Raw genomic sequence first — 18,287 nt, forward strand, 5'->3', positions numbered from 1 at the left:
TCTCTAACAGAAGTTAAACAAGATTTTTTTTTTTTCCCCCATTTTCAGGTAACATGAGTTTTTCAAGAATTCCTTTGTGTTATATTTGTGCCAAGGTATGGAAAAGAAAAGGGTTTTATTCTCAAGGGACTAGTAGAACATGAGGAAAAATGTACCCCTTTTCCTCTGGGTGGTGTAACCTAAAATATCAATTATGTCTAGGGACCATTCAGCTCTGGCCCCCTTCTCTGATGTCTGATGGGCAATCGTGAAGATGATTTCACATTGACTTTGTCTTGCTTTATACTTTCAAAAGATTTCACAGCCATCCCCTTTTTTGTGCCACTTGAGAGTTCATGGTCTAGAGTGCAGTTTAGTGGCAGAACACATGCTTACATGCATGTGCTCAATCCCCAGCACTGCAAAATTCAAAAACAAACAGTGAAGCAACCACATTGAATCCACAGCAAATGGAATCCAAAAAGGATCACGTAATCAAGGACAGCTGTGGCTCAAGTCCAGGGCTGGGGTCACCTGCTCAGCATAATCACCATTTACCATTTACCAGGCTGGGTCAGTCCTGAAGGGTGGAACAGAGCTGCCAAGAGCTGTCTGAGCTTCTAGACTGAACACGGGTGGGGCAGAGCATGTGCACACCAATGTATGCACCTGAGCACAGGAGGCCCCTGTTGGCCACTGACTGAGGAAGACAGTCTTAACTGGGTAGAAAGAATTTGGCAGTGGATGGGGGCTGAGGTAACTCACAGACCTTTAATACAAATTCTTACTTTTCTCTGGAAACTGGGAGTTTGGCAAGTGTTCTCAAAGCTTCCCCTTTGTGAACAAAGGTGGAGGAGGGAATGAGAAGGGTGCTGATGGGAGGGGCTGCAACTCCAGCAAAAATGAGGTCATGTGGGGGCTGGGGTCCTGGCTCAGTGGTAGAGCGCTTTCCTTGCATGTGTGAGGCACTGGGTTTGAAATAAATAAAACAAAGGTTGGTCAACAGCCAAAAAAATGAGGTCCAGAACTTCTGTGGGATTTAGCATAACTGCTCAGGTGCTTAAGTGGGGTGTGGAGCATCCCATCACCCAAGACCGGATGAGAAGGATGCCTGTGGATATATGTCTCCCAGGATGTCCCAGGCTGGAAGGACAGCTGTTCTAGAGGGGGGCTTCAGGGGTTCCTAGGAGACTGCTCTTTCCCCCTGATGTCCTTAGCTTCCAAGGAGCTGAAGGTGCTTGCTGAAGGCCCAATTCAGGGGCACTTGTCCACTGAGCCAGGTCCCCAGCCTCACTGAGTTGCTTAACAGCTTGCTTTTGCTGAGGCTGGCTTTGAACTCCTGTCTCAGTCTCCCAAGCTGCTGTGTACACCTGCACAATTCAGGGGTTTATCTCTGGGTTTGTGTGATTATGCAAATCTGCAAATGCCTAAGAGGGCTGGGACCTCAGGCTGTCACTGGCCTATGGAGGAAAGCTCCTATAGAGACTGGGGTCCCAGCTTTGTTCCACAGCAGCTGGCAACCAGAGGCACCTTTGACAAGGCATTCATTTTGGGACACATACTGAACAGGTTGGCTGAACTAGGAATGGAGGTGCTCAACAGGAGGAGTGAAGACTTGCAAGACACAAAGTTTCTAAAGGGTACCTTAAGTACCTTTTAGAAACTCTGTGTCTTGCAAAGTTAAAAGGAAAAGTGCTTGGTGTTTTGGAAGGCAGAGCAGGGGGAAGGCACTGCCCTTCATCTTGGGGTATTTAGTATGTTGATGAATCCTGAAGGTCAGAATTTAAGATTGAACTCCTAGGGACCAGGAAATGTCTAAGGGAGCTAAGGACACCTCAGGTGTCAGTGGGCTGGTGGGAGGAAGAAAGGTGGCCTTAAAGACTGATTCTGGGCTGAGAGTGAGCTGGGTGGTATTTGGGGGTGCATGCTGCTCCACCACCATCTGTACCAAAAGGTTTAGCCTTTTAAACACGAAGCTGAGATACTCAGAGCAGGGAAAGGGAGGGATGGCCAGGGACTTCTGGGAGAAAGGATATGGGGACGTCCCTGGTTAAGTGCAGCATCCTGCAGTTGGGTACATCTTCTCTGTAGCACTGAGTTAAAACCAAGAGTGTGTTCCTTTCCGGTGCCTTCTCATCATTTCTGACCCTCACAGGTGACTCTGCAACTGACAGCTGCAGTCATCAGCGGAGACAGGTGCCTCTGCCAGGTGAATAGCCATTGCTCACTGGGGTCTCAGACACTTGAGGTCGAGGGGCCCTGGCCTACTGCCTGCTCTGGAATCCCCTGCTGCCTGGATCCTGCCTGGCCAACCTTATGTGTTTAGTTCTGAAAGCAAGGATCTATTCCCCCACGAGCTCCAAGGATCCAGCTGCTCTCGGACCACATCTTAGAGAAGAAGTGATACAACACTAGTTTTATAATCCTCTATGAGCCAATTTAATTTCAATTCAGAATTGGTTTTTCTTTTAATATATACTTTTTTAGTTGTCAATGGGCCTTTATTTTCTTTATTGATATGCGGTGCTGAGAATCTACTCCCTCACACATGCTAGGGCAAGCGCTCTGCCACTGAGCCACAGCCCAGCCCCAGAATTGATTTCTGATCCAGTAGATGTTTTAGAAATTCTAGGCATCCCTCATATCCTTATGGTCGAAAAAGTGCCCCATCAGCCCAATCCAGACCAAGTGGGACTCGATTCCATCTCCCTCGTGTGGGTGGTTCCTGGCAGTTCTGCAAGACACTGTTGCTTGCGTTTAGGTAACAGGACTTGCTCCCCAGTGCAAACTGAGGTGTGAATGTTGGGGGAAACAAGACAACAGCATTTTGGTTTTTTCATGGCAGGCTTTCTCCCATTTCCTTGCCCGAGCTGTAGAATGTTCCAAACATCCTCTCCTGTTTTTCCTTCACTATCTTCTTCAAGTTGAGAAGCGAAATCCAGGGGAAAGCAGTTGACCTGGTGGGATGGGGGTGGGGCAGAAAAGAAGGGAAATGCAAACCTTGACCTTCCCCTGTATAAGTTCAAGTTTTACTAGGAGTTAAGAAAGATGATGCTGTTCCCTTTCCTTGGAGTCTGCGGTGAGTCAAGGCAGAAGTGCTGTTCCTTCAGGCTGGAGGGATCAGGAGTCAGTGGCAAGGCTGCATTTGTCCTGCAGTGCTACACAGGGGACCCTGGGTATCTGACTGCCTCTGCTTTCCAAATTGGCCTCACCCTCGTATTCAGCAGGTGCAGTGGCTCTTCTCACTCGGACCCTGGGCTATAAGAACTGGACTGGAGTCTGTGGGCAGACTGTGCAGGCCGCCCTCCCCATACAAGTGCAGGCTGTTGCGGGCGATCAGCTCCTTGGCCATCAGCACGAAGACTTCATCTATGTTCTTGGACTCCTTGGCGGATGTCTCCAAAACTGCCAGGAGGCCGTACTTCTCAGCCAGTGTGCAGGCGTCCTCAAACAGGACGTGCCGCTTTTCCCACAAGTCACATTTGTTTCCTGAAAGTGAAAGAGAAGCAGACATTCCACTGAGAATCTCACCTGTCTCCCCACGGCCTTACAAGAGGTAGCAAGTGCTCTACCATGAAGCTATGTCCGCAGTCCTCCAAGTGAGCTTTAAAAAGAACATTTGACTTCAGCAATTGCACACCCATTCACAAATTGCTGAGGGCGAACGTACTGCAGGTGAAACCACAGGTGGGTGCAAGTGGAGCCACTCTCTCCAGATGGTGTGGTAGTGGTGGCATACCCTGTAATCCCAGTGACTCTGGAGCCAAAGTAGGAGGATTGCAAATTCAAAACCTGCCTCAGCAACTTAGTGAGGCACTAAGCAACTTAGTGAGACTGTCTCAAAAAAGATAAAGGCTGGGGATATGGCTCAGTGGTTAAGCCCCGCCAGATTCAATCCCCTGTACCAAAAAAAAAAAAAAAAAAAAAAAAAAAAAAAGCCGGTGGGCACGGGCAGGAGAAGTGTGTATTACTGGCTAGAATAGGTGGAGCTGTCACTCCTCCCTGACAAGGAACAAAATGAACCAGAGTGCCTCTCAGACCAACCTCCTCCTTCAAATCTTGATCCTCTTTTCACTCATTTTTCCCCAAACTACAAAGTGTTGGATGCTGTGAGGTGGGCCCCATCTGGTTGGGGAGATGGTGATTTGTTGGGTTGGAGGTGCACACTGAAGGACTTTTTAAGCTATAACTTTACATACAATAGCATGAACAACCTTTCAGCATACAGTTCAGAGTTTTGTTAGACTGCATCCGCCTCTGTAAGCACCAGCGCCTGCAGGATGTGGAGCATTTACCTTACCCAAGGGAGTTCCATGACAGGCTTTGGGAGTGAGACTGAGGATGGCCCATAGAAGGAAAAATACCCTGGCTCTTCTCTTCAATGCATATGCTATCAAATTATCTGAGTGTGGAGGGCTGGGGATGTGGCTCAAGCGGTAGCGCACTCGCCTAGCGTGCATGCGGCCCGGGTTTGATCCTCAGCACCACATACCAACAAAGATGTTGTGTCCGCCGAGAACTAAAAAATAAATATTAAAAATTCTCTCTCTCTCTCCTCTCTCACTCTCTCTTAAAAAAAAAATTATCTGAGTGTGGAATGTGGAAGTAAAATTGTTTTCCCACAGGATTTATTCCACTAGACATCAAGATTTATCACAGCTGTGCTGGGGGTGTGGCTCAGTGGCAGAGCACTTGCCTAGCATATGTGAGGCACTGGGTTTGAGCCTCAGCACCACATAAAAATAAATAAAATAAAGGTATTGTGTCCAAAATCACAAGTTCCAGGCCATCCTGGGTGACTTAGTGAAACCCCATATCAAAATAAAAAGGGCTGGGTTTGTAGCGCAGTGGTAGAGTGCCCATGGGTTCAACTTCCAGTACCACAAAGAAAGAAAAAAGATTTATTACAATATTATTTTTTATCTAAATAAAATATAAAACAGGGCTGGGGTGTGGCTCAGTGACAGAGCACTTGCCTAAAATGTGTGAAGCTTTGCATTCAATTGCCAGCATGCCATAAGAATAATAAGAGATACAGGCTCAATGCAATTCCGATCAAATCTCAATGGCATTTCTCATAGAAATAGAAAAAGCAATCATGAAATTCATCTGGAGGGGCTGGGGATGTGGCTCAAGTGGTAGTGCACTCGCCTGGCATGCGTGTGGCCCGGGTTCAATCCTCAGCACCACATACAAACAAAGATGTGTCTGCTGAAAACTAAAATATAATTATATATATATATATATATATATATATATATATATATATATATAAAATTTTAAAAAATTCTCTCTCCCTCTCCTCCTCTTTCTTTTAAAAAAAAATCATCTGGAAGAATAAGAGACCCCCAGAATAGCTAAAGCAATTCTAAGCAGGAAGAGTGAAACAGGTGGTATCACTATACCAGACCTTACACTATACTACAGAGCAATAGTAACAAAAACAGTATGGTACTGGCACCAAAACAGGCTAGTAGACCAGTTGTGCTAAATAGAGGACACAGAGACTAACCCACAAAATTACAACTACCTTATATTAGACAAAGGTGCCAAAACCATGCACTGAAGAAAGGATAGCATCTTCAACAAATGGTGCTGGGAAAACTGGAAATCCAGATGCAACAAAATGAAATTGAATCCCTATCTCTCACCATGCACAAAAGTTAATTCAAAATGGATCAATGGTCTAGGGATTAAACCAGAAACTCTGCATCTAATAGAAGAAAAAGTAGGCCCTAATCTCCATCTCGTGGGGCTAGGCTCCAAAATCCTTAATAAGATGCCTATAGCACAAGAATTAACAACTGGGATGGATTCAAACTAAAAAGTTTTTTTTCTCAGCAAGAAAAATAATATGTGAGGTGAATAAGGAGCCTACAAATTTTTACCCCTCACACATCAAATAGAGCTCTAATCTCTATAAAGAACTCAAAAAGCTAAACACCAAAAAAACAAATAACTCAATCAACAAAAGGGCCAAGGACCTGAACAGACACTTCTCAGAAGAGGATATACAATCAATCAACAAATATACAAAAAAATGCTCATCATCTCTAGCAATTAGAGAAATGCAAATCAAAACTACTCTAAGATACCATCTCACTCCAGTAAGAATGGCAGCCATGATGAAGACAAACAACAATAAGTGCTGGTGAGGATGTGGGAAAAAAGGTACACTTATACATTGCTGGTGGGACTGCAAATTGGTGCAGTCAATTTGGAAAGTAGTATGGAGATTCCTTGGAAAGCTGGGAATGGAACCACCATTTGACCCAGCTATTCCTCTATACCCAAAGGACCTAAAAACAGCATACTACAGGGACACAGTCACATCAATGTTTATAGCAGCACAATTCAAATAGCTAAACTGTGGAGCCAACCTAGATGCCCTTCAATGGATGAATGGATTTAAAAAATGTGGCATGTATACACAATGGAATATTACTCAGCACTAAAAGATAATAAGATCATGGCATTTGCAGGGAAATGGATGGCATTAGAGCAGATTATGCTAAGTGAAGTTAGCCAATCCCAAAAAAACAAATGCCGAATGTCTTCTCTGATATAAGGGGAGTGACTCAAAATACGGTAGGGAAGAAGACTACCTCTACATAGGGAAGAGGGGTGGGAAAGAAAGGGAAGGAGAAGGGGAATTGCAAAACACATGTATGAAGATGTGAGGAAAAGAAAAAGAAAAAAGCATTACCTTAGATTAGGTAGAGAGAAGTGATGGGCGGGGAGGGGATGGGATGGGATGGGGGGATAGGAAGGAGAGTAGAATGAAACAGACATTATTATTACTGTGTGTATATATGTGACTGCATGACCAATGTGATTCTGCAACCTGTACACTCAGAAAAATGAGAAATTATATCCCATCTTATTCAAATGTATGATATGTCAAGGTCAATGTACTATCATGTGTATCTAAATAAACAAACAAAAAATTAGAGAGATAGATAGATTGGCTTTTTTCACTCAACATAATTTTGTTTTTTTGTTTGTTTTTGTTTTTTGGTACCAGGGATTGAATTCAGGAGCACTGGACCACTGAGCCACATCCCCAGCCCTGTTTTATATTTTATTTAGAGACAAGGTCTCACTGAGTTGCTTATTGCCTTGCTTTTGCTGAGGCTGGCTTTGAACTCACGATCCTGCCTCAGCCTCCCAAGCTGCTGGAATTACAGGTGTGCACCACCATGCCCAGCAGCATAATTCCTTTGAGATCCATCTAGGTTGTTGCATGCATTGGTAGTTCATTTGCCCATTTTCAATGTAATAGTAATAGTTTTTATTGCCTAGTAGTATTACAAACACAAACTGTTTCATCATCTATTTATTTTAGTTGCTTTTGTTTTGTATTTTGTATTTTGGAAGTTTGTTTTATTGTTTGTTTGTTTTTGTACCAGGGATTAAACTCAGGGCTCACGGTCTCTTAACCACTGAGCCACATCCACAGCCTTTGTGTGTGTGTGTGTGTGTGTGTGTGTGTGTGTGGTGCTGGAGTTTGAACCCAGGGCCTTGTGCATGCGAGGCAAACATGCTACCAATTATATCCCCAGCCCTCACAGCTTTTTTTTTTTTTTTTTTGTATTTTATTTAGAGACAGAGTCTCACTGAGTTGCTTAGTTGCCTCACTTTTGCTGAGGCTGGCTTTGAACTCTAGATCCTCTTGCCTCAGCCTCCCAAACTGCAGGGGTTACATGCATGTGCCACTGCATTAGGCCTCCATAGACTTTTTTTTTTAAAATATTTATTTTTTAGTTCTCGGCAGACACAACATCTTTGTTGGTATGTGGTGCTGAGGATCGAACCCGGGCCGCACACATGCCAGGCGAGCGCGCTACCGCTTGAGCCACATCCCCAGCCCCTCCATAGACTTTTGAGGGGCACTTAAGATCTAACTGTTGCCTAGTATGTTGGTGCAAAGGATTATTATATAAATCATGCAAAAGAATAAATCACACCTGCATGCAACAAAGAGGATGAATCTCATGAACAATATTGAGGGGAAGACATTCTGTATGATTCTGATATAAATTTTATATTTTGATATAAAATTTAAAGGCAATAGCAAAACAAAACTGCCGTATTTAGGGATATGGATTCAGGAAGTAAAATGATAAAGAGAGGCAATGGTTGTCATGAAAGTTACGTTTGCTCACCTTCTGGGGAGAAGAAAAGGGGAATAAGTGGGGGGGCATGAAGTCTAGCTGGGGGAGTCTGTCTGGCAATGTTCTCTTTCTACTAGGAAATAACACCCACCTTTTCTTGAGTGCTTAGCACTGAACTAAGTGATTTTTTTTTTTTTGAGAATTTTTAATATTTATTTTTTAGTTCTCGGCGGACACAACATCTTTGTTGGTATGTGGTGCTGGGGATCGAACCCGGGCCGCACGCATGCCAGGCGAGCGCGCTATCGCTTGAGCCACATCCCCAGCCCTGAACTAAGTGATTTGTAACTGTTGACTATTAATCTTTCTTTTAAATTTAATTATAGATGGACAGAATGCTTTTATTTTATTTGTTTATTTTTATGTGGTGCTAAGGATCGAATCCAGTGCCTCACACATGCTAGGCAAGTGCTCTGCCACTGAGCTACAGCCCCAGCTGAATTTAATCTTTTTAATGTAACAAAACCTTCAGAGCAGGTTCTTGAATGGGAGTTTTATAGCTGAGGAAGTAGAATTCAGAGTAAGAAGCCCAAGTTCCAACAAAGAGGACAGAGAGGGAAACTGAAACTCACATCTGGTCCCAAAGTCCAGGCACAAAGGCATAGATGTGGCCTCAATCAGAGCTTTCAAGAGCCCTGACTGACTGGGTCTATCAGCTGTTGGAGAATAGTCATAAAGGGGCTGAGCCCACCAGTGGCTCTGAGAACCAATGCTCTGGCTCCAATCTTGCTGCGCTTGTAAGTAATAGAGCTAAGTTACCTGCCTGGACACTTATCCTCCATTCCCTTCTCGAGGAAATGTGGACTGTAGTCTCCACTGTTAGGATTGTGGTGAGGATTCATGGAATAACCCAGGAGAGAACTTAGACCAGAGCCTTCCAAGTGTTTTATGAGTGTCACCTGTACTCGTATCTTCCTAGCACTGTCCTGTCCTGCACCCCTGGGGGGCATTGCTCATAGGAAGCAGTTGTTGTGCAGCTTGCTGGGAACTAAGTGATTTGTATCTGTTGCCTAATTTAATCCGGAAACCCTGGTGAGCTGCCCACTTGGTGCTTTGCAGAAATGTGTGTTGAAGAAGACATAGGGACCCTTTCCAGGTGCATTTTTATCTTCATAACTCTGAACTTTGTCACTGTAAGTGCCCTATCAGAAGTCATAACTTCTGGTCCTGAAGGGGACCTTAGAGAAGAGAGGTGGCCTCTCACTCCTTTACAGAACAGATGAGGACCCTCTATGCAGAAGTCCCCTCCCTGGTCCATGGATGTGGGAAAGGACACATTCCAAAAAGACGGAACTAAATGTGGAGGGCATTCCCTTTGGCAGCAGACTGTGGAATCGGGCTCTGGGTCTGAGGCAGCAGGCAAGGGCGAGCAGTCCAGGCTTTAGTTATTCAGTGAGGAGAAGCAGAATGAGTTAAGCAGCAACACTGTCCTCAAATCTGGGCATGAGACAGGCCAGAGTGGGAGTCAGGACATAGCTGGGAGTGTACTCAGTGGTAGAGCATTTGCCTAGCCTGCTGGAGGCCCTGGGTTCCATCCCTAGCACCCCAAAACAAAACAAAACAAAACAAAAAGAAAAACTCCAGCAAAGACCTAAGGAATAAAGGTTGTGAAATGCAAATCCTTTCTGGACTCATGAAAGTAATAAATCTATACCAACAACATGCCAATGACCTCTTCAAGGCAACAGCCCATCCACAAATGGGTTTTGTGTCCTGTGACCTTCTCTTCCCCTGGGGTCCAGTTACTGGGTCTGGCTGGGCCCTCTATTCCAGGCCAGCTTATCTTAGGCTGGCCTGGACCATGCTTTGCCATGAAAAGAGGAGTAGAGCAACAGGATTCCTTCCTAAGGAAGTGAGACGGAAGATACTGAGAGGATGGGCTTTTTTAGCAGAGCAGGCCTGGGAGGGTGCTTTGAGGGAATCCATGAGGGACTGTTCAGCTGTGAAAGAATGTGTTTGGCCCAGGTTATCCCATGTGTGAGAACCAGCTCTGAGAGAACACAGCTGCATGTAGAGGGCAAGGGGCTGGTTTACAGGGCAAGGGGAGGGTGGGCCCACAGCCTAGACCTTGGTCCAGTCCTGAGAATCAGATCCTCAGCCTCTTACTTTTTTTTTTTTTTTTTTTTTGGGGGGGGTACCAGGGATTGAACTCAGGGGCACTCAACCACTAAGCCACATCCCTAGCCCTATTTAGAAACAGGGTCTCATTGAGTTGCTTAGGGCCTTGCTAAATCACTGAGGCTGGCTTTGAACTCATGTTCTCCTGTCTCAGCCTCCTGAGTCGCTGGGATTACAGGTGTGCACTATCATGCCCAGCAGCCTCTTGCTTTTTGGTGGCCTAATTTTACTATGGTCCTAGCCCTAGCAGGGCTTGATTGCTTGGCTTTTCCCATGCATTTCGACCTTTTACATAGGCCATTGTTATTGTTATTATTATTTATGGTGCTGGGGATCCCTACTGTTATTAATTAAAAATTTTTTTGTACTGGGGATTGAATCCAAAGGCACTGTACCACTGAGCTAAATGTCCAGACCTTTTTTATATTTTTATTTTGAGACAGGGTATTGCTAAGTTGCCAAGGGCCTTGCTGAGGCTGGGCTCAAACTTGGAATCCTTCTGCCTTAGCCCTCAGAGCCACTGGAATTACAGGTGTGCACCCGGCAAGGCCCCTGTTATTTGGGGACCATAGATAAGTTAGTTCTTTCAAACAAATGAACATTCTAGAAACAAATCCTACTCTTTATTAAGTGCTTACTATGTGCCATAGCATTGTACTTATGTACATCATCTCTTTTTTTTTTTTTTTTTCTTACTGGGAATTAAACTCAGGGCCTTGAGTATGCTAGTCAAGTACTTTACCACTGAGTGACACCCCCAGCACTTTCTTGAATTTTATTTTGAGATAGAATCTCACTAAGTCACCCAGGATGGTCTCCAACTTGGAATGCTCCTGCTTCAACCTCCTGAAAAGCTGGCATTACAGGTGTGCATCATCATGCCCAGCTCATTAAATTTTTATTTTATTTTATTTTTGTACTGGGAATTGAATCCAGGGTGCTTTAACACTAATTGACTTTCTCCAGCTCATATTATTATTAATTTAAAAAAATTTTTAGTTGTCAATGGACCTTTATTTATTTATATGTGGTGCTGAGAATCGAACCCAGCGCCTCACACATGCTAGGCAAGTGTTCTACCACTGAGCAACAATCCCAGCCCCAATTTTTGAGACAGGGTATCACTAAGTTGCTGAGGCTGGCCTCAAACTTGAGATCTTCTTGCCTCAGCCTCCTATTGGTTCATTAAATCTTTACAATACTACTAAGTCCTTTTTTGTGTGTGTGATGCTAGGGATTGAACCAAGGCCTTGTGCATGCAAGGAAGCACTCTACCAACTGAGCTATATCCCTAACCCCACTACCAAGTCTCATCCTATCAATACTATTAGTCCTATCATAAAGATGAGCATACCATATCTCAAGATAACTTGCCACAGGGTTAGGATATACTAGACAGGTCCTGCACTAGCCATTACACCTGGTATGGTTAGCTCTTTCTCAGTCCCATAGCTAGCTATCTTTGCAAGTTTTAGCTGTGCTTTACGCAGGTAACATGCATTTGAGTCACCCCAGGATCTTGTTAAGATGAAGATTGACTCAGCAGGTCTGGGGTAGAGCCTGAGATCTTCTTACCCTGAGATCAAACTCCCAAGTGATGCTGCTGGTACACAGACCAGACTTCTAGCCTAAACTTAAAACTTAGCAACCTAAAACTAAAACTTAGCAACCACTTGGTAAACAGTAGTATTTCTAGGAGGGAGGAAAAGCCAACTCGGCTTGCAATACTCAAGTAGCAGAGAAATGCTTTTCTAAATGTATAATAGGACTGCCCATATTTCAAAGTAGGAAGTTTTCATTGTGTAACTGAATTTTTCCTTAATTTTCATGATGGTTTGTTGTTAAGTTTGGTCTAGGATTTTTTTTTTTTTTTTGGGGGGGAGGGTCGGGATTGAACTCAGAGGCTCCTAACCACTGAGCCACATCCCCAGCCCTTTTTACCCTTTTTATTTTTTTATTTTGAGATATGCTTAGGACCTGGCTAAATTGCTGAGGTTGGTTTTGAACTTGTGATCCCCTGCCTGGGCCTCCTAAATTGCTGGGATTACAGGCTTGGGCACGTCTGGATAGTTTAGGGTCTTTTTTGGCGGGGGGGGGGGGGGTAGCGGGGACTGAACTCAAGGGCCCTTGACCATTGAGCCACTTCTCTAGCCCTATTTTATATTTTATTTAGAGAGAGTCTCACTCAGTTGCTTAGTGCCTCGCTGTTGCTGAGGCTGGCTTTGAAATCCCAATCTTCCAGTCTCAGCCTCCGGAGCCGCTGGAATTACGGGCTTGCACCACCGCGCCCGGCTGTTTCAGGGTCTTAAAGAATATAGATAATCACTCAATGAAGTCATTCAATAGCGAGGCACATTCATCTGAGTGACGTCCTGGCGATTTGGAACCACCTGTCTGTTAACTCCAGTCGTACTACCTGTGCAGTCCACACAGCACCTGTGCACGCGGTGTGCAGGGGCCTCTCCGCCCACCCCAGATCCACCCAATGAGAGCTCGGGGGAGGGGTGGCGAAATCTGTCCCGCGCCCGCCCCTGCTGGAGCCGGAGCCGGAGCCCGAGACCGTGCGCACCGCAGGCGCGCGCTCTGGCGCTGAGCCGCGTCCCCAGCCTAGAAATCTGTACCTCTAACTAGTTCTCACCACCCCACTCTCATGCTCAAATGAATCTACTGGGAAGTTCTGGGCAAGGTAGTTTTTCGGTCCCGTCCATCGCTGTCACGACCCATCGCCTGCCCCGGAAAACTCGCGACCCGCTGGGCGCCCGCAGAGGGGGCTGGTCAAGAAAACAGTGAGCCTCCGGGGAACGCCTACCGATCAGCATGATGACCAAGTTAGCCGCCCCGTACTTCTCTATCTCGTGAATCCAGTGGGGGACCGACTCGAACGTGGACGGCCGCGTGAGGTCGTAGGCGATGATGGCTGCGTGGGCGCTGCGGTAGTAGCTCTGGGTGATGGTGCGGAAGCGCTCCTGGCCCGCGGTGTCCCACACCTGCATCTGCAGAAGGACAGAAGAAGGGCCTTCAGGCGTCCGGCCACACGCGACCTCTTTCCCCGGAGTAACTCAACGCAGTGTCCTGGGTCTCACTCATTTTCCCTGCAGGGCTGGGCGGGGAATCTGTTTTAGTGGTTCCCAGGGTGACTTGGACCGTTGTGCTTTCAGGACTGCATATCACCACCTACAGGAGGCTTCCCTGAGAAGCAGAGCATTTGTTCTTTGACTTCTCACCTCAATGTCCTTAGGTCCAGATTTTGGGGTTATCCTTTGAGCCTGCCCATTGATGGGGGATGGCATTGGTTAAACTTTTTTTTTAATGAATTAATTTAAATTGTTATTATTATTTGGTACTGGGGATTGAATCTAGGGTGTTTTTCTTTTTTTCTTTTTCTTTTTTAACCACTGAACCACATCCCCAGCACCCCCCCCCCCTTTCTTTTTTAATTTGGAGACGAGGTCTCACTAAGTTGCTAAGACTTGCCTTGAACCTGTGATCCTCCTGCCTCAGCCTTCCCAGTTGCTGGGATTACAGTCATGCACCACCCTGACCAGCTATCTCTTTGGTATCATCTAGTAGCCAGACCATATTAACAATTTCCTGATGATTTCCAAAATATTCATCCCCTGGCCATCAGGGGTTGAATCCAGCATCCCCCACATGCTAGGCAAGTGCTCAGCACAGAGGTAAATCTCCAGCCCTTTTTATTTTTGAGATGAGGCTCCATAAATTGCCCAAACTGGCCTCAAAGTTGTAATCTTATTCCCTCAGCCTCTCAAGTAGCTGGAATTAGAAGTTCAATTTTTTATTTTATTTTTTTCCTATACTGGGATTGAATTCAGGGATGCTCTACCACTGACATACATCCTTAGCTCACTGGTTATTTTTACTTTGAGACAAAGTCTTGCTAAATTTTGCAAGATGACCTTGAACTTGTGATCATTCTGTCATAGCCTCTGGAATTGCTAGGATTACAGGTTTGCACCACCACGTTCAGCCCAACTTTTTTTTGTGTGTGTGTGTGTGTGTGTATGTGGTGCTAGGGATTGAACCCAGGGCCTGTGCATGCAAGGCAAGCACTCTACCCAGCAGCCCAAATACCTTTTTTACAATTGTTTTTATTTCATCAAGATCCCAAATAGGACTGGGGTTTTGGTTCAGTGGTAGAGAGCTTGCCACACATGTGTGAGGAACTGGGTTTGATCCTCAGCAACACATAAAATAAATAAATAAATAAAGATATTGTGTCCACCTACAACTAAAAAAAAATATTAAAAATAAAAAAGGGTTGTGGCTCAGTGGTAGAGCAGTTGGCTCGCATGTGTGAAGCACTGGGTTCAATTCTCAGCACCACATACAAATAAATGAATAAAATAAAGGTCTATCAATGATTAAAAAATATTTAAAAAAAAATTAAAAAGATACCCAATAAACACCTGTAATACCAGTAGCTTGGGAGGCTGAGGCAGGAGGATTATGAGTTCAAAGCTAGCCTCAGTAATTTAGTAAGGCCCTAAGCAACACAGTGAGTCCCTGTCTCTAAATAAAATATAAAAAAGGGCTGGGGATGTGGCTCAGTGGTTGAGTGCCTCTGAGTTCAATCCTTGATACCCCAAAATAAAGAATAAAAAGGACTGGGAATGAAGTTCAATGGTAAAGCGCCCCTGGGTTCAATCTCCAGTATGGAAAAAGATCACAAATAAGATCCATTGACTACATTTCACTAACAGTTTTTTTTTTTTTTTTGGGGGGGGGACAGTACTGGGGATTGAACTATGGGAGGTTCTACCCCTGAGCTACATACATTACCAGCCCTTTTTAGTTTTTGAGAGGCCTAGGCTGGCCCTTATCTAGTGATCCTCTTGCCTCAGCCTCCTGAATCACTAGGATTATAGGCACATTTGGCAAAACATATTATCTTGCTCTGATTTTTTTTTTTTTTTTTTGCAGAGGGATAGGTACCAGGGCACTGGACCACTGAGCCACATCCCCAGCCCTGTTTTGTATTTTATTTAGACACAGGGTCTCACTGAATTGCTTAGTGCCTTGCTTTTGATGAGGCTGGCTTTGAACTCGTGAACCTCTTGCCTCAACCTCCCAAGCGGCTGGATTACAGGTGTGTGCCACTGCACCCAGCTTGCTGTGATTTAAATTTATACTTTGACAGTGAGGATGGGCATCTATATTTTAATCTATGAACTAGTAGTTATAAAGCTTGGAAAATAGTAGGTTTGTCCAGTCTGTGAATTGGCCACTTTTTGTATTTGGTTGTTGGTCTTTTTTTCCTAGATATTTATCAGAGCTCTTTTCACATTAATAAAATTAGCAATTTGTCAGTCTCCTACTGCAAATATTTCCTTACAGTTTGTCCTGCATCTTTTGACTTTGCTTATGGTATTTTTTGAGTATGTGGATTTTTTTTTTTGCCCTTTCCTTTGTTTCATGCCTTAATTAAAAGGCTGATGTCCCCCATTCCAGGGGGATATGGATGAGCTTCATGTTGGGAACTCTGACTAAAGGAGGCAAAGCCACCCTGTGCTCCTCTCACCTTTACTTTCTTGCCGTCAATCTCCAGGGAGCGCACGGTGAAGTCCACCCCGATGGTGTTCTGCTGTGTCTCAGTGTAGACCCCAGATTTGAAATGCTGAACCACACATGTCTTCCCCACATTGGAATCCCCAATGAGGATAACTTTGAACAAATAGTCAAAGTTCTCATCTGCTGCCCTGGCTGAGCTGTAGAACTGCATGACTCTGATCACCTGGAATAGACCTAAGAAAAGAAGGGATTCAGCTTCTCTCTAGTGGGCACCCACCAGGCACCAGGCACTGGACACCCAGCAGAAGACAAGACAGAGGGCCATGGTGGCTTTCACAGCTCAAACATTCTCGTGGGCGTGGGATGCTAATGATGGCAGTACCAGACTTCCCACAAGTCCATACCTTCACCATGTGTTGACAGTGCTTTAGGGGTGCCCTCAGAATGACAAGGTACGGCTGTCATTCTCTGGTGGATGGAGAATGCCTGTTCTCCAATCACAGCATTGAGGAAAGCCTAGTCCAGGAGACAAGGTGCCCCAGGGGCCATCAGAGAGCAAGATGGCAGAGGAAGTGCCCCCAGGAGTGACTTCCCTGCCATTAATCGGGTGGAGGACATGTGTATGTCAGTTTCACTTTGGGGAGAAGCCTCCCAACTACCAGAGGACTTGCTGCCCAGGAAGCCTGAGACAGGACTGAGGATGTCTGACCGGGAGTTACTTCAGAGTCAGTTCAGGGAAGAATGATGTGGCCTATTTACTGATTGATTCACTTACTTTGGTATTGGGGATTGAATCCCGGGGCGCTTTACCTATGAATTACATTCCCAGCCCTTTTTATTTGTTATTTGAGACAGGGTATAGCTAAGTTGCTTAAGGACTTGCTAAATTGCTGAGGATGGCCTTGAATTTGGAATCCTCCTGTCTCAGTCGCCTGAGTCACTGGGATTACAGGTGTGTGCCACCATGCCCAGCTAGTTTAAAAGTGTTTAATGGTAGTGTTTCCCCAAACTAACTGATTATCAGATTTACCTGGGAAGATAATTAAAACATATGTATTCCCAGAACCCATCCCAGATCCATTATATACACTTTAAAACTAAAAAAACAAAAACAGAACCATACACATACACACTCCCCAGATGAGTCTGATGACAAGCCAGGTTTGGGGAACGAACACTCGTTAACACAAGCAATCACCTGAAACTTTATTCTCACCTTTCATATCGCTGTCACTACCTCCTGAAAATGACCCATTGGGCAGCTCTGACTTCTGCGGGGTTGAAACCCATTTCCTTGGATTTCAGTCTGTCAACCCCAGAGATACCTCTGCTGTGCCAAAACATGTCACATTCCTGTTCCACATGACAGCTCATCAAACACTTGTAGCAGAAAGCTATTCCCTCAAGGTAAACAGCCTTTAACTGTCCTTTATATGATACTGTGTTAGGTCTCCTCATCAGATATCTCATGAAAGTAAATGAAACCTTATCCTATTTGATGATAAAATTTGATGTGCTAAAAAAGTTTCTGCATTGACACCCTTCTTCATTTTCCCCTGATTCATTCTTTTCTCTAACGTTATGGAAAAACCAAGTCTAGCTAGGCACCTGGCGCATGCCTGTAATCCCAGAGGGTCAGGAGGATCACAAGTTCAAAGCCAGCCTCAGAAACTTAGTGAGATCCTGCCTCAACAGAAAAAAAATAAAATGGGCTGGGGATGTGGCTCAGTGGTTGAGCGCCCTGGGTTCAATCCAAAGTACAAAAAAAAAAAAAAAAAAAAAATCCCAGTCTATATCATCACAAAAATATCCAGTCTGTATGTAAATATGTAAAACCCAGGGTTTTAAAGGAATCAAAAAGAGCCATATCTTTCTTGGATGCCTCAGATATCACATAAACCACTTTTTTTTTTTTATTTCCCTCTGACTTTTCAACTAAGAAAGCCATTCCACTTCCGGTCTCATCACTTGAACTTGAGCTGAAACCTTATTTTCATGTCCCTCCTTCCCTTTCCCCTGTAAGCCCCCAGGGTTTCCACCAAAGCCCTCTGCTCCACAAGGAGAAACCGAGCCACCCCTTAGCTCACATCCTGCACCTTTACCTTCCTGGCTCACCTGTGGCTTACCTGTCTCCCTCTCTCACCTGTGCTAGCCAGAGGTAATGCTGTCTTCTCCTGGTTTCCTTTGCAGCCCTCGGTGCCCCTTCTTCCTCCTGCCTCGCTGCGTGGTGGGAACTGTAGTTCTGGCCCCAGGTATCAGGTTGTGTGGCCTGAGAAAGTGAAAGGAAAGCAAACACAGTCCCTCCCACCTGCCCCAAGCCACCTCAGCCACGGAGCCCCAGGCGAGGCGCTGGAGCACCGGGAGCCAGCTCCCCTCCAGCAACCACGCTGCCCCTGCTCCTGTTGCTCACTGTCTTTCCTGCACCTGGCATCTGTCATTTCCCCTGGTGTCCCCTGTTTGGCTGGGCTGGGGGTTGTTAGAAGGATA

General features: G+C 45.2%; 1 protein-coding gene across 1 annotated transcript; it reads right to left on the minus strand.

The window, feature by feature from the left end:
* Positions 1-2,912: 2,912 nt before the first annotated feature.
* Positions 2,913-16,011, minus strand: Rab19 (RAB19, member RAS oncogene family). Its single transcript, XM_026405418.1, has 3 exons — positions 15,811-16,011; positions 13,081-13,264; positions 2,913-3,468 (listed from the first exon to the last, which is right to left on the minus strand). The coding sequence occupies exons 1-3, from the start codon at positions 16,009-16,011 to the stop codon at positions 3,200-3,202; spliced, it is 654 nt and encodes a 217-aa protein (XP_026261203.1). The 3' UTR covers positions 2,913-3,199.
* Between the last annotated feature and the right edge of the window lie 2,276 nt (positions 16,012-18,287).

The sequence above is a fragment of the Urocitellus parryii genome, chromosome 3, assembly GCF_045843805.1.
Source record: "Urocitellus parryii isolate mUroPar1 chromosome 3, mUroPar1.hap1, whole genome shotgun sequence".
Lineage (NCBI taxonomy): Eukaryota > Metazoa > Chordata > Mammalia > Rodentia > Sciuridae > Urocitellus > Urocitellus parryii.

Excerpts from the sequence above, each read along its gene's own strand:
- Rab19 (XM_026405418.1), bottom strand. The coding sequence starts at position 16,011 with ATGCAGTTCTACAGCTCAGCCAGGGCAGCAGATGAGAACTTTGACTAT. Across the intron at positions 13,265-15,810 it reads TTGACGGCAAGAAAGTAAAG|ATGCAGGTGTGGGACACCGC; the intron begins GTGAGAGGAGCA and ends GTCCTTCTGCAG. Across the intron at positions 3,469-13,080 it reads CTTGGTCATCATGCTGATCG|GAAACAAATGTGACTTGTGG; the intron begins GTAGGCGTTCCC and ends TTTCACTTTCAG.